General features: G+C 44.8%; 1 protein-coding gene across 1 annotated transcript in view; it reads right to left on the bottom strand.

The window, feature by feature from the left end:
• The window catches only part of LOC142587554 (uncharacterized), a 28,279-nt gene extending 16,565 nt beyond the window's left edge, over positions 1–11,714 (bottom strand). The window contains exon 1 of the mRNA XM_075698659.1: positions 11,608–11,714. Within this exon, the coding sequence (XP_075554774.1) occupies positions 11,608–11,662 (55 nt within the window). The 5' untranslated portion in view covers positions 11,663–11,714. The remainder of the gene's footprint in view (positions 1–11,607) is intronic.
• Between the last annotated feature and the right edge of the window lie 4,602 nt (positions 11,715–16,316).

Raw genomic sequence — 16,316 nt, 5'->3', positions numbered from 1 at the left:
CTGAAGGGCGCAACTATTTTTCGAGTGTACGTGCTATGCATAAAGGTATATCAATTATATGTCCGTTTGTCTCTTGGCTGCCTTGAAGGCTGGCGGTCTTGAAGACAGGTATGGCAAAGAATATACTTTAGATAGTGCAACTTCTCTAATAAATTGTCACGGCCAAATATTGTGCAAAAATACCTTATTAGAGATTTCTCGTGCGCTTCTGTTTGCAGTGAGTTGAGAAGATTTTGGTTGCAGTTCACAAAATTTCTTTTGCACAACCCGGGTATGAGACGAACCAGTTCACAGGTTCTTATTCCGTTTAAGCAGCAAATTCGTTTGAGTGATTGCTGTTTAACATGATGGCGATTGCAAGGAAAACTGTAATAAGCATGGCAACAGTTTTACAGATTAAGTGTAGTCTCACATAGCAATAAACACATCGTTGTGTGTGAAACCTAGTGCTGAATCCCCAAAGGAGAACAAGGCCAAAGCAGCTAAATTTCTTCCATGTTTACGAAGATCTGCAACCAACTTCGGCAACCATGCCGTTGTCGTTGACTTTGTCGTCACTCAGACACCCATCCCAATAATAATCCGTAAATCGCAATAAGTGGTCAAGTCACTTGGAGCGGCTGACAGACTGCAGTACGCCCCTAGGTTCACTGGGTAGTCCGTGGTGTAATGGGTAGCGCTTTCGGCTGCTACACTGACGGAACTATCGGAACAATTTGGGTGACTGGGCATGTCGCAATGGATATTTGCCGCTCTTCAGTTAAACCACGGAGAAAAGAAGCAAAATGGGAGAGGCCCTGACGTCACGTTCTTGAAGCCGGAAGTGCAGCCTTGTTGGTCTGCGATCTCCCTTTGCGCTTCCAATCAGCTTGCAGGAGCAGATAGGCGCGAGCTTTGAAGTTGCATTGCTACGATCCCCCGGAAGTGTGTGCTGCCGAGCGCCTCAGAACAAAGCCTATGAAACTTCTACAACAGCTTTAGTGAAGCAGACGCGCTCCTGTGCTTTTCCGTGGCACGTTCAAGAAGACGACGAAGACACGCGACGTGAATATTTGAGTATTGTCAAGCATAGACGTTACACTACAAAGTCAGCTTGTCTCGCGAGTACGTTACTTCCGCCCCACTTTTTCCAACACATACTGTCTTACGGTTTCTTTCCTCCATGAGTTAACCTCTCTGATGACAACTTTGCAACTAGCAACAATGTGCGAATGGATATGTACCAACTGGAATGCACCTATTAGACGTCAGTTTCGGTAACTGGGCATGTGTAACACCATATGCGCTACCCTTCGGTGCACCTTTCCGGCGTTAACTTGAACTTATGGTATTTGCTACTGGTTATGAGTCGTTCCTCAGTGAACCTCGCTGACGCCCGTTTGAATCGCTAGATACGTGCCGGTGAGTATATGCCGGTCTTCAGCGAAAAAAAATTCCTGATATTTTTGTGGTTTTGGGGACAACAGAACTCGCGACATTATTCTCTGAACACATATTCACACAGGCACCATACGCGGACTGCACGGTGGCACCACCGGATGTCACGGATATGAAGAAAAGAGAAACGAGTGAGGAGCCAGGCTGCATACACGCAAGATACGTGACGCATTTCGGCAGTGGCGGTAAGCTATGTTGCTACATAGCTTCAATGCAAATTCAATGCTAAAAGCATTAGCACTAACATCCCTGTGAAAAGGGGCTCTATAACGTAAAACTTTTCTAATGTGTTTTATTCCAATCTCCTGACGTCAAGTTTCCGTAACCACCCACGCAAGCACCGGGTGGTGACCAGAGTAAAACAAGCAATATTTTTTTTTCTATATCAGTGAAGTCCCATTATCACTCACTACTATTATCTGCATAGGATTTTCATCTCGCTGGCGTACACATCCGTTTTTCTTTTTCACTTGCAGTGTATGGTTACTACATACAAGATCCTTGTAGCTATTACACGTACCCTGCCTTGTGTTTAAAAATTAATATTTATGTATATATGATTTATTTGTACTTTGTCGTATTGCCGTTATGATTGTAACCAATAATTATCATGGATCCCAACTAGCCTTAAGCTAGGGATTCAGTGGTCCTGTACATTATTTCCTGTGTATTTTTACTATATTGAATGAACTTCAACTTCAACTTCAATATAAACTTCTTGTGAGCACAACGCTGTCTTCGCAGAAGTACCTTTCAATTTACAGTGGAGCTTTAGATGGCTAGGGTTACATGGAATTGTCATGTCCGCAACCAAGTTCAGCAGCATGTTACACTCCTTTAACACATGAAGGTGAAAGCCCGCTGCACACTTATTAATGCGCCGTCTCGAATCGTCGCGCTAGTCCTTTCGAATTTCGGCTTCTTCGGCTCCTTTATGACAGCGTTTTCGTGCGCTAGTTTAGTGGAGCCAGAGTCGTGCCACGACGTTTCCCTTAGACATTACGTTTCATCCTCTCAGCAGGGGATTGAAACGTATGTTGTTCTGTGTGTCGTATAGGTAATTTCAATGCATGTATGCACCGCTCGCTTCACTTTGCCGAGCGCATGCAGCCTCTGCCTTACAGGAGTATGAGCCATTGCATTTTTACTTGCTCACGAAGCCATGAGCCATTGGTATGGCAATAGGTATTGTGCCATTGGATCGGACGATGCATTTTTTTCAGGGCCATCTAAGGTGTGAGCCACTTAGGGCTTTCGCTTTCAAACTTTCATTATCAATTGCTCATACTCGCATAAGCCCGAATACCTCCGTAAGCAAGCAAAAAATGTGATGCCTCACAACCCCGTAAGGCAGAGTCTACAAGCACTCAGTAAAGTGAACAGCGCTTACATTCTTTGGAACCACGCACGCAACATGCAGAAGAGCATGTCAAAAGCTGTCATCGGTTGCCTCTGAGAATCATAGTTGGTTAGCGTTTAGCATGAGTAGCGGTGGTGAGGCGACGCGTGGTTAGGACTCCCGAATAAAAGCTCGCTTACAGAGTGCAACGGCGCGAACTTTGACGAGAGTACGACGGCGGCGCGCGGCAAACACTGCCAAGCATCGTAGCCGAGAGGCCGACCGTAAGCGGTAGGCCGGAGGGGACGATGCGAATCGCAAAACGCAGTGGAGACTCAAAAGTGCTTTTGATGGCGAAATGATGTCGAAATGCGATGTCGAAGGGTTCGTGACTACTCACTTTGCGTGGTTACTTGCGCTTACACTACCCATCTTGTCGTTGTCGGTGATTTCAATGTGGATGTGTCGGGACCGAAAAGGGAATGGTTTACACGTTTCGTGTTTGGGACATTTCGCTTGCGATGCAACACCAGTTCAGCCCAGCCGACCACCCAGCGGCGCACATGCATCAATTTTACATTATCAAAGAGTGTACCAGCAGTTGCGAGTATGCCGGTCAGTGTATGTCATAGTGACTAGAAAGTCGTTATGACCGTCGTTACTAAGTGGCAATGAGGGATACAATAAAGTCTTTACTACAAGTCTTCTTACCACGACGTTTACAACTCCGCTGGACATCCACCTTTGCAGGGCGGAACGGGCTTAAACTTTTTACTTCGTCTGGAAAATATTGGGAGCAAAGTGTGTGCCTCGCCAAAAGCTGAGGTGTTTTAGTTCGTTTACAAAATTATTTGAACCACAAGAATGCTAAATGTGTTAAAAATCTCTGACTGCGTTCTATATAAAACAGAAGCACCTACACATGCCGAATCAAACAATAGTTGCGGGAGCATAGGCTTAACAGGAGTTCGCATTCTAAACAATTATTTGTACGAAAGCAAGCGTTGTCCTTAAGCACTAATTTAAAGGAAGCTGACGAGGAGAAAAAACAACAAATTATTAGGAGCGGGGCGATTGAAGACGCGGCTGCCATAAGCGAACACGAACGATGGGATCGAGATCGAAAACGTCGTCTGCGCTGGCTAGTGTTTAGATTTCAGATTTCATTCTATTCGTTGACTTTGTTTTGCCTCTTGGCGTAAAAATAAACCTAGCTTTTTACCGGCAACCTCACAAACCTCCTGTTTGGCATAACGCAGTTAATAGCATTGATAGGGCTCCACAGAACAAGGGCGAAAAAAGCAGCTCTGCGTGTAGTTATGTCGTCGAGCGAGCGCTTTTTTTGCAGTTCTTTCGGTGATAAGGGCCACGGCACTTTGCTGAAAGTCAATAGAAGGCGCTTGGCATTTTGAATATATAACTGACTAGTATATTGAACAGTAAGAGGCGATTGGGAGTCCGTGGAAGAAAAGCGGGGAGACCACAAACAACGGAATGCAACCAAAACTAAGTTTGCAGCAATGATTCAGAAAGTTTAATGCTGGGGATTCTTTGTGTTTCTTTCTTCTAAAGATAGGTGTGGTATTAGGCAAAGTATTAACAAGAGCTGCGTGGCGCAACCAACCGCTCCGTTTCAAAGGGAACGCTCATAGCTTCCGTCGGACCGCCCGTCCGTCCGTCCATCCATCCATCCGTCCGTCCGTCCGTCCGTCCATCCATCCATCCATCCATCCATCCATCCATCCTTCCATCCATCCATCCATCCATCCATCCATCCATCCATCCATCCATCCATCCATCCATCCATCCATCCATCCATATCATATTGCTTGAACACTACTAGTCGGGCTATAGTTATAGCACACGTCGGTTTCTCCAGATATACGCCAGTCAAAAGTGCATACGGAGGACATTCTTGCGACATCCACCCAAGCACACAAATACCGTCACAGTATATTTGTAGGAGTAAAGATTCTCCTTGTCCTGCAGAAGCGTAAGTTGCCTATCATTGGGACATTGAAGTGAAGGAACTGATCTTACGGACGCACAATGAAATAATGAGGAAACAAATAGTTGCATTATTCAAGTAGTATTATCCGCGCAAGCAGTCTAAAGCAACGATGTATTCAATTGGCCAAAACGAATAAAAAGCTATGGGACACTGAAAAGAACAAATAAACGTTATCGGCCTGGCTTTACATAAACGACAAAGCACGCATTGTACGCAATAAAATTGACCATTCTATTGTGTATGTGAAGGCGCATCTGCACATCATATCTAAGTTAATTCAAATATATCATCTCTACAGGCTGGAGGGCACCACATATTTCACAAGAGAGCTTGAAAATACGTTAGGTATGAAAAACAACAACTCAGGTCAAAGAAGTGATTCAATGTCATGCGCTATTTCATTGAGGAGTCCCTGTGAGTTGGAGATAGCCATTGGTAGACGTTATATATGCAAGTGTTATGTGGTAAGCTATTTAATTACCTGTCACAGAGTTGTGCTTCCTCGCACTACGCAATCAGTCAGATTTTGCTAATACTCAGGCGATCACACGAAGAAACTAAAGTATCGAGCTTGTGTTGATGCGTCACAATAAAAAATATCAATTTCGTTCAGCCAGTACCAACCTATGGGGCTAATAAACAGCGTATTACAAAGCAGGAGCTAGTGGCTGCTGAATCAGCAATGGAAAAAAATGACGCAAGTAACGTTTACTGAAACGAAACATGATCTGCGATGGTAGCGCGATGTGACACGGACACAGACTAGAAGCAGCCAGGACGAGCGCTAACTCTCAACTAAATATTTATTAAAACAAAGAACATATATATATATATAGGTGATTGCAAAAACCACAGCATAAGAACGTGACGAGGTTAAAAACATCAGTTAAACATATCAGAAGGTATGGCAGTCAAAAAGGAAACGACAAAAAAACTACTTCAGATTATTACACGTATTGTGAAGATACTGAAATTCGCATGCTAACAGATACAAAGATGCATAGCTAACGCAAGTGTCTCCTAATGTTTTTTTTTTTATGTGGAATGCCTCGATTATTTTCCGTGCAGTTTTGCATTTGTGTTTGGAAAGAATTTTTGTGTCTTCAAAGAAAGGTTTACAACCTCAACTGAAACAATACGACGCAAGATGTGATGCATTAAGGTTGTATAGTGAATGTTTGTGTTCTTTTAGTCTAATATTAATGCACCTGTCGCTCTTTCCAATGTAAGTTTTCCCGCACTTGAGTGGAATCTGATAAACTATACCAGTGTTACAAGGCACAAAAGGGGACACATGTCTAACGCCGCAATCATTTTCTTTTTGCCACCCTGTTCAAGTTTCCCATTTCTCATAGGGCACATGTTAGACAACTTGCGGGGGGCCGAGAAAACTGTATTGACGTCAAATATATTGGCCACGTTCCGTAAACCATGGAATAATCTATGTACATAGGATACCGCAGCAAACCTTCTTTCCTTTTTCTGTTTTTCTTTTTTCTTACCGGGGCTTTTTACCCAGTTTCAAAAAGCTTTTCGCAGGGTAGTGGTAATAAATGTACAGGATAACTAGCCTTTCCAAGCCTTTCTATCTGTTGTGAAAAACTTTGCTGCATATTGTGTGGACATGACTTAGTAATGGCAGAGCTAAGAGTTGAGTGAGCTATTCCCTGTTTAACAAGTTTGGAATTACAAGAAGAAAATTCTAGCAGTGGCTTCTTAGCCCTGGGCGAATAATGCCAAGAGACGTGCTCCTCCTGGAACGTTAAGCACACATTTAAAAACTAATTTGTTGCTCTGGATAAGCTGAAGTGTGAAACCTAGACCCCGATCACATTCCCTAAAAACTTTTGAAATATCCGTAGCTTTGTTGGTGTAGTTATCGCGAGAACAAAACACCAGGTAGTCATCTACGCATGCACCGCCAATTCCTTAAGATTGTTTTGTAGTTTTCTGTTAACGCGACTTAGATAAATATCACTCAAAACTGGCGCCACTTTTGAACGAATGCAAACTCCCGATTTTTATACATACATAGAACTGCCCCATTTTGCAAAGGTATTCTTTATGTAAAAAAACAAAAGTTCTAAAAAAAGATTCAACAGGCATCCCACAGTCCTGAGTAAACCGGAACTCATCATTGTAGAGCTTCACTGCTTCTTTAACTCTCTACAATGATGAGTTCCGGTTTACTCAGGACTTTGGCATGCCTGTGGAATCATTTCAAATCATTTATGTTAATTCTAGCTCTAATGGAGGCCCCCGCTAATGCTATTGCTAATTCCTCTGCAACTTCGGGGTTGTCTATTTGCACGGTTCCACTCGCTAAGGGTTCTCCGTCCGTGCCTACCGCTACCACGGCCAACTCTTTGCGTTCTATATTCTCCGCTGCGTATCCGTAGGCCACGCCCTTTACATCATGGTATTTGCGCTCAATGGGGCGCGCCGTTACCTCTCGTCGCTCCTTGTGGCGCTCCGGGTGCATGCTCTTTGCCAGTGGAGGAATTTAAGGTTGTTCCTCGTCTCTAATGGAATGCTGAGTTGGTGCCGTGTGGCGCTATGCAGTGAATATTTAGTTTCCCTAGTATGTGTCGCCGCGTGGGAATCTGTGCGGGTCTTTCGTGTTGGGCGTTGGAGAGCGCCTCGATTAGTTCGTGAAGCATGTTATGTAGCCCCGATTCTAAGAGGTTGTTGTTGGGTGTTGTGACTGGAATGCCAATTATCAGTTTGAACGCTCGTCTGATGATTCATTCCGTCAGCATTTTTTTTTTCTGGCACTCTAAATGTTAGGCACGGTGCCACATAGACGACACGGCTGATGACGAGGGCCTGCAATAAACAAATTAGGCCGACCTCCCTCAGGGCGTAGTGTCTACTGGCAATCCGTTTCATTAGTCTTAGTGTTTGCTGTGCGCTGTTGTCTAGTCCATTGATGGTATCGAGATTTATGCCTTCCGCATGCAACCGGAGTCATAAGACTTTGGTCTGATCTACGATAGGCATCGGGCCCCTGTTAACGTTGGCGCTAATGTTCAGTATTCCTCCGTATTGTTTCCTGGACGTAGGGTATAGATAAAAATCCCATAGGGGCAAGACGGCCGTTGACAATGAAAAAAAAGGAGAGGAAAGCATCACTTGGTATCTTCATTTTCCTTACGACTCAAACTACGCCGAATATATGAGCGGACTTTACTTGATTGCTGATTTTTCATGTGATATTTTACGCGCGTTGATTGCTATGACCTTGTGATGCTTCGCGCACTGCTTTCACATATCTCTGTCCTTCCTTATCTCTGTCGGTTGGTATGTGGAGTTCGCATCTACAATATTTTTATTGCAATGTCAAATTGAAACATGTCCAAAGCATTATTCTGAAATAACTGCTATGCTTCACGACCCAGGCACACACACAAAAGGTAGCTCACGAGCACCACTGCGATTAAAACTTGTGCCTCTAAGGCAACTCTACGTGGTGGTGATAACCACTGAGGCGTCACTCAAATTTGCCCCTCGGACAATCTTACGAGCTACGCAGCAAAATATTAGGTGTAATAAATAAGGGTGCGGAAACTCTTTATTGCTCCCTTGAGACACTTAGTCCCACGCCGATACGCGGCGGCAGCACCGTTTCCCCCTCTGGCGGTTGCCGGATATCCAACTGGAAGTAATTCACACACAAACAACGCCCCCATGACGTCACAAATGAGGTCAGAAGTTACACGGCCAGCCGGCGGGAGGAGAGGCTTGCGGTGAGGTCCTCCTTTCCCTCTTCGCACGCAAGCAGGCTGCGTTCGTGCTCTCTTGCAGTTCCGTTGGCCGCGTGGCGACATTGGCCATATCGCGGAGCAGAACCTGCTGAAGAGTGCCGTGTTTACGACATGCTGTTTTTCTGCCGCGTTTACCTTTGAAGCTTCTATTCATATTGTAAAGCGCTGGGACATAACTCGTGCGCACCAGTGCCTATCAATTATAATGAACAATATTCATATAGCAAACCGTCGTTAACTACAATATTCGCAGATAATATATTACATTTCCTCAGGTGGTGAAAGTAGCCGCTTTGCAATTACTAACTCGTGGTTAGGTTTCGGGCTACAGTTCAACCAGTCCACAGACGTAGTGGGCGACAATATAAAGAAGACTTCCTGCTCCATCAATCCTTAATTTTGTTGTTGTGTCTTGAAGTCCATCAACTAACGCTGGCCGATTTCTCAGTCAGCCAAAACTCAACACAAGTGAATGTTGAACGTTTTTGTTTTTATTCGCACATTTCGTACTGGAAAAGGAGACTGACCTCTACCCAGTGCGAAAGTGTCAGTCTGCAAAATCAACGTTCATTCCCAACCAAAATTTGTAAATAATGAGCGAACATAGATTCCTGAAGATACAAACTTATGCGAAAATTAACCATCACAGGCTGGTCACGCGGAACTTGGCTATCACGTATGTCAGGACGACGACACATTTTGTGGTTTACAGAAAGAATGTAGTGTACATGTATTTATAGACAGTATAAGAAGTAAGGACCCGCATAATTTTAAACTGGCCACATGTATCTGCATGAACATATAGCTTATAATTTCTCTCGTTATCTAAACTTCATGTCGAATGAGGGAGCATATTTCTATCGCGCTTACAAGGAGATATAATCTGCCTGTCGTCATATTTTGCCTGTCGTCGACTATTCATTCAAGGGCGATTACCAGTTCGTACTTAATTATCAATGAATATCCTATACTTGTATAACTGCTCTAATTAAATACATTTCCCAGTAAAACAAGTAACTTTGCGCCTTCTCTACGATACAGGTGCTCAAAAACTTGCACACACCGACGCTGGGCCTAAAGTAAGTGAACTGAGCAATAAAAACAAACACGCACTCGAGCACTTCGGTACAAGTATTTCACCGACAGCAGATGAGCTGCCGTCATGACGAATGGGTCGAGCGACACTGCTCCTATGTCAGTCCACTCAAGCTTGCACAGAACTGGCTGAATCATGCAAAATGAATATCTGTTCAGAAAATAAATTGAAATGCTTGTGCTCAGCCGCTGTCATTAGAAAACCTGAATAATTTGGCACAACTGTAATTCCCGGTGTTAGAACAGCACAGAGCCGCACAACACATGCGAGCCCCCTTCTTATACATGTATTCGCCTAATGCTTGGTTGACCTGGTTTCCTGCGTCTTCCGTTCGTTGAACGCTTCATCATGCTTCTGCATCTTTCCAATCTTCAATCTTGGGATGACAGCCGAAGCACATGACTAAGCGGGATCCGACTTGTGATATCGCTGAGCAATTGACAAGGGCGAGTGGAGGCGAGCTCGAAGGACGCACGAAGACAACCACTTCCCGCGCTTCGCCCGATTTAAAATTCACAAAGAGAGAAATAAAACAGAAACATAAGTTAGGATGGCCGGCAACCGTTTGGAGCGCGCATGGCCCTCGAAACCGAAACTAGCACTCGCCGTACACGGATGCAACATCGCCGCCGCGCAAATCAACCGTGCGACCCAGCAGCACATAGCTGAGGTAGCAGAAGCAACGAAGATGCGACGGAGGATAATGACACGACTACACGACGATAAAAACGAAGGCCGCCCTAAAGTTGCTTCTACTAGCATTTCAAGCTCCCGAATTCTACGCGAACCGCAATACACCGATATCTGCACCAATGACCACCATGACGGAGATAGCGGCAGCGCCACAACTCTGATGGTAACAACGAGAAGTACTAGAGAGATCTGTTAATCTTTTTGGTAGGATTTTCGCCCACTAAGTTTTCACATGCGAAACAGGGGCTCTATAAGGGATGGTTACGAGAAGAAAAGCGACAACGAAGCTGTACGAAGATAAAGACGGCTGTACTATCAATTCGCAACGACAATGATGGCAACTTTGTTTTATTATTTGTTTATTTAATTGTAAAAGCCTTACAAAGCCCCTACGTGGGGATTGAGTAAAGGGGGTATAGAATCAAGCAGGTGCATACAATCTAGTAACAATAATAATAATTCAAAGAAACACCAGCCTAGTGCACAGCGTAAAAGTTAGATAAACGTATTAGCTACAAAATGCTGTATATGAGTACAATAAAACATAACTCTATAAGTTTGTAACAAACGTATTACAGTGCAAGAAAAAGGGAGGAAAAATAACAGAACAGTGAGTGTGCGTTGAAGACAATGATGCTCAAATTCAACGACAACAAGATGATTGTGCACTTTTTGGTTGCCCTTATCACAAGCTCCAAAATGTTTACATTTTCGACCCATGTGGTACGGCCCCGGTTGTATCCTGGCACCGCGCGCGTGACAAGCCGCCGTCAGGCAAGTAAACACACGTCAAATGTTTCGGTCCGTTTCCCCCGTCCTGCACTCATGCAACCAACATAAGGGAAGGCGACAGTGGCACTTAGTATTACGTAAAACCCGAATTAATTCTGGAATATCACCTGCCAAAAGCACGACTTGGTTATAAGGCACGCTGTAGTGGGGGACTCTGGATTAAATTTGAGCACCTGGGGATCTTTAATGTACCCCCACTGAACGGGAATCTGGCGCTTTTGCATCTCGCCCACATCGAAATGCGGCCGAGGCGGCCGGGATTCGATCTCGCGTCCTCGTGCTTAGCAGCACAACGCCTAAGCCGCTAAGCCACCATGGCGGGTACAGTAACTCTTGCACCTGCGGCCACTGCGGTAGACAATTCTGCTTTGCCAGTATGGCAAGAAATCCTGTACGATATGACGGGTATACATATCAACCGTATGAATATACAATGCGTGCCCTGCCAGTGAAATGTAGTGAAAACAAGGCTTACTCATAAGTGACGCAGCCAGCAGTGCGAGACCAGCGGCAAGGGGTTTCAGCAACATCTTCACAACTCTTACTCACGGCGCCACCCAGATACAAGTGATTTCCAGTCTGAGATATCATGACGGTCCAATAAAACGCTCGTTGTGACTACGGAGGCGCAGAACATAAGGAAACGCTCATTCATAATACTAAAAAGAAATGGCACCGTAATTGCTATTCCACGCGCGTACACACCTTAGTATTGAACGAGAAAGAATGCGAACGGCAGACGCTGGCTAATCATTTGTGCAGAAGTGATAAATCGACAGCTTCCTTAAGATCTTATTGCTTGGAATTTGGCTGGACTTCAAAACCCTCCTGCAAGGAAAGTTGTGCAGTAATACTTGAGTCCCTACACAGCACACGCCTTGACTCGCGGCTGTGAAGGTTGAATCTGCCAGAATTCTTAATCAAGCCTTGCACGGGTCTGCACCTCTCCCCATTTTTCTCTCCTCTTTTATTTCTACTGTCGCTGTCTAGCAGGCTAGAAAAGCTAACCGCAGGCCAATGCTTCTGTCACCGGTAAAATGAATTTCTTCTCCCCTCATAATTTCCCCTTCTTTCTGAATATTCATATTGCACATCAGTAGGCACCCGCCTAGTTTGTAACTGGCCAAGTTCTAAGTGTCCGCTTAATTGTAACTACCCGAATTTGAGTGCTTCTGCAATCTCCGGTCAGATTGCATGCTGCTTGGTTGGGGTGCACATTTATCTTATGCGACATATATTATAGGAAGTCCTCAGTGAGGCCCCGCAAGGCCATATTGAATTTGCGGTTCATATAAGAAAATCAACTTTCCGCTTATTAATCCGGTAATGTATTGCTAAAATCTTAAACTATACTCGTTAACGTCTATTCTCGGGAACATATGAAGTTTTTTTTTTCATTTTCATTTATTGAAGCCTTAAAAGCCCGAAGGCATTACATAAGGCGGGGGCCAACAATCTATGGCGAACTCTTCATCACGCAATAAGAAGGGAACAAAATATCGACGAAGAATAGAAAAGGAAACAACGCTCAGGAAGCAAGCGAGCGAACACCACTATCATTGAAATCACTGGGTAAAAGAAAAAGATGCATACTATGCATCAGAATGAATCATTAAAATCAATTATTTAACAGGGATAAAGTAGCAAGTGGATTTTTAACAAAACATTCTAGGTGAGGCGCATTGTTAGTTTCTCAGGGAAAGTCGTGTGATAAGATATATGCAGTATGTATTTATTAAACTCAAAACAAAACCAAATTCTTGGGCTTTTGTGTGGAGTGTTAAGTGATAAGCTATGTGAGAAGTTTGAAAATCGCCACTCTGCATTATCTCTGTAGTAAGGACCTGCTTAGGATGAGTCACGTGACAATACCATAATTTTGGAGTCCTGGACCCTCTGGGCAGGAAGGCTACACGATCCGCAGCGCACTACATACTTTTGCCACATCATTCTTCCCACGTTCAGCCTCAGACTGGACTGGCCTTCCGCACGACATCGCCGCAATCACCTGCCCATCCACGTTTTCCAACTGTATAATGACCATATTTACCAGCAAGCAAACATGTGCCTGCGCATCTATCCCTTGTGTATATAATTTATTTTATTAGCTACCCACCCCTTATGTAATGCCGCCAATCCTGGGGGCCTTTGAGGTAATAAAGTGAAGTGAAGTGAAGTCTGAAGTTGCGCCCCCTACACGTGCTAGTGGCGCTGTTGCCGCGCAACTGATTTCCACCAATCGCGAAGGCGCGCTTTCCTTGCTGCAGTGTTCTTGACACCGGGTGCCGCTGGCCACTCTCCAGTGCTAGAGTCACTGGAACAAATTTCAGAATACCGCAAAGGTCGCGATTTGACTGGTAGCACTGAGCGGCCACCCCCATATACCTACCAAGTCGACTTTATCGTGGGAAGGCCGCCGTGTTAGAAGAGCTTCATATTCGGTGACACATCGGGTTGAGGGTTTACTGAAGTACAAATATTTTGTGCCCGGAGATAATGGTTGCTAAGAACGAAAAGAAAATGTTATGTTGTGCTAAGTAATGCAGCCGGTGGTTGTTTTGCACGCCTATCGTGTTTACTGCTGGAACTGTGCTACGAATGTGGGCAGCAGCTTAGCGCGGCTATCGGGAGCTTATGCGCGCGTTTTTTCCCCTTCTGGGGAGCGAGCTACGAAGGAAACATCTCGTCACTTCGAGCTGCAATGAGGCAAGCTTGTGCTTTTGGGTATGAACATCGTAGACCAGCGCCGGTTTCTATTGAATATTCCCAAGCAAGACGAAACTAACACCTGACAGTGTCACATGTACGTACGTTCATTGTATAATTTGAGAAGTTAAATCGGATATATTTAATTTAGTTTGTAATCTGATACCACGCGTTCTCGACTCTGCCGGGCGACTTCGTCCGCCGTATACGCACGACATACTGCTACTGCCGTGTGAGCACCGGTGTTTGGCCGTGATCGTAAGACGATCTGCGCACAGCAGGTGTAAAAACCAACTTCGATGGCCATTTCGCGCACTAAATCTTGTGGAAGGCCAATGTGAGGCATTTGCGTGATTACAGCAATGCATATGTACTTTTGTACACTGATAATGAGCTAGAGTTTGCTACACTGCAATTTATGAACGCGGCTGTCTATAGTGCGCTCCATGACCGGCTACTCTTCTCAAATTATTTACGACTGTTTTCTTAGACTGCCAACATTTGCTGCCTGTGTAAAAAATAAAGGCAGGAACGCCTGCTGGTGACGCAGAACTTTTTTTTTCTAAGTTACATGGGCGATGTTTAAATTCTTGCGCTTTTAGAGCGGATTATGTAACATGCATAGTGACAGAGTGAAACTAAAGCTAATGGGCCTTCTGTTGTTTTGTATTTCTTGTTATGCATCAAGCACAACATTATTTGGTTATGCACCGTAGCATTTCAACATAAAACATAATATGTATGCTGACTTCAGTTTATTGCATGTGCTCGGCTTACAAGCTCAAAATTTGAAGCATCTGTTGTGAATATCACCCAGCCATTGGTTTCAACCTCAAAATCCGTATGTATAAATGAGCAAAGGATAAGTGGAATGCCCATCCACCCTAGGCTTCTCAAAGTCTTCAGCGCAAAAGTGGTCCTGCAAATGTTTGTTGTATGGTTAGAAGTGTGATGCTGGCCACCCTAACGCTGGGCTGCCCAAGGAGGCTCCCAGGGCTTATTTGAATGAAGCCCTGTTTCAGGCATATGAAACAAGAAAAAAACATGAAAGATAGCTGTAGTAATAAGTTGAAAGACCCAACTGAAGAGACGAAGAATACGTTATAAAGGTTTAGAAGTTTACGCAGTGAGACAATTAAATTAGCTCAATTGAGATGTAAATGCGCATGTGGCCGCAAACACGCAACTTCATGGATTGATAACATTTAAGCCATTTCTATTTTTCTACCAGTGCCATCACAACTGCACAGAAAGTGGCCGTTATGTGGACGCACGACATGCACTGACCTTGTTTTTACTAACTGCGATCGTCACGGTCTGCGAAAAACAAGTACCATATGGATCGAGTGACTCGAGGCGAGAGCGCGCTCACGTGCGCGGAGAAATAATGCGAGTACCTGGTGTACGTAAGGACGCGGAATCCTCGCGCGACAAGTGTGCCTTCGCGTGCCACGACCACGGAATAACCGCGTGTGTTAAGCAACAAACACATACACGTGTACCCGCGTCAAGCGTGCAAGACGCGAACGATCCCTGCAATGAACTCCTATTTTCGTAGCATCGCTAACACGGCGTGCACTTCGCTTAAATATATTCTAAAACAGCGCCAAAAAGCGCAAGCAAGGTGTACTTATACCTCGCACACGCTGGTGTTTTTTGTAGGCTTGAAGTTATTCCGGCAGATTCTGTGTAACCACGCAGAACGACGTTCTCGGGTCATTTTTGCCGGTCGGAATCGAACAAAAAGTCTTTCGAGACTCGGTTCGGTTGCTGCATCCAAAGGCGCAGCAGCCAGGCATTTTTTTGCAGTCGAACGCGAACGCGACAATCGGAACACAAAAAAATGTAGGGAACCTGCGCTGCCTGCCCTCCAACTCAGCCGGCCCGCCCGGCGCTTGGAAGGTATATGACACCCCAAAGTCACGTGGTACGGTTGGGCCAATGAACGCGTAGTCGGCGCGGGGAAAACGAATGCGGTACTCTGAAATTTTTTCAAGTGACTCTATCCAGAGCAGTTCCTGCTCTCGCGAGGACTCCAGGACGTGTCACGACCAAAGGTTAGCGTCGTTTCCACGTCATGCCCTCGGACACCCAGACATAGGCAGCGCTACCCTAATCTAACGGGAAGGAAGCAAAGGAAATTTAGCTCGCAAACGCGCAAACAATTAGCCATTATATATTGGTTCGGGCCACGGTAGTTCTCCCTAAAGGACTTTCGGCCGTCTTTTCTAATTCATGTTTCTTCTTTTTGCTCAGACGCTCGGTGTTGGCATCAATGTTGACTTTTTCAACGTAGCAAATATGGGTCCCAACACTTATGACAATAAGGAATTCGCTGGTCATTTTATCAACGACAACACTCACGACAATAAGAAATGAAGTAAAAATGTCGGGGTTTTTTTATTGAATAATTCACTCTCGCTAGCGCTCTTTTACAAAGGCGATTGAACAAATCACACAGCGCGCACGTAGGCAATG

The sequence above is a fragment of the Dermacentor variabilis genome, chromosome 7 (assembly GCF_050947875.1).
Source record: "Dermacentor variabilis isolate Ectoservices chromosome 7, ASM5094787v1, whole genome shotgun sequence".
Taxonomy (NCBI): domain Eukaryota; kingdom Metazoa; phylum Arthropoda; class Arachnida; order Ixodida; family Ixodidae; genus Dermacentor; species Dermacentor variabilis.
Note: the sequence above shows the minus strand (reverse complement) of the source record. Positions and strands in the feature narration are given on the sequence as shown.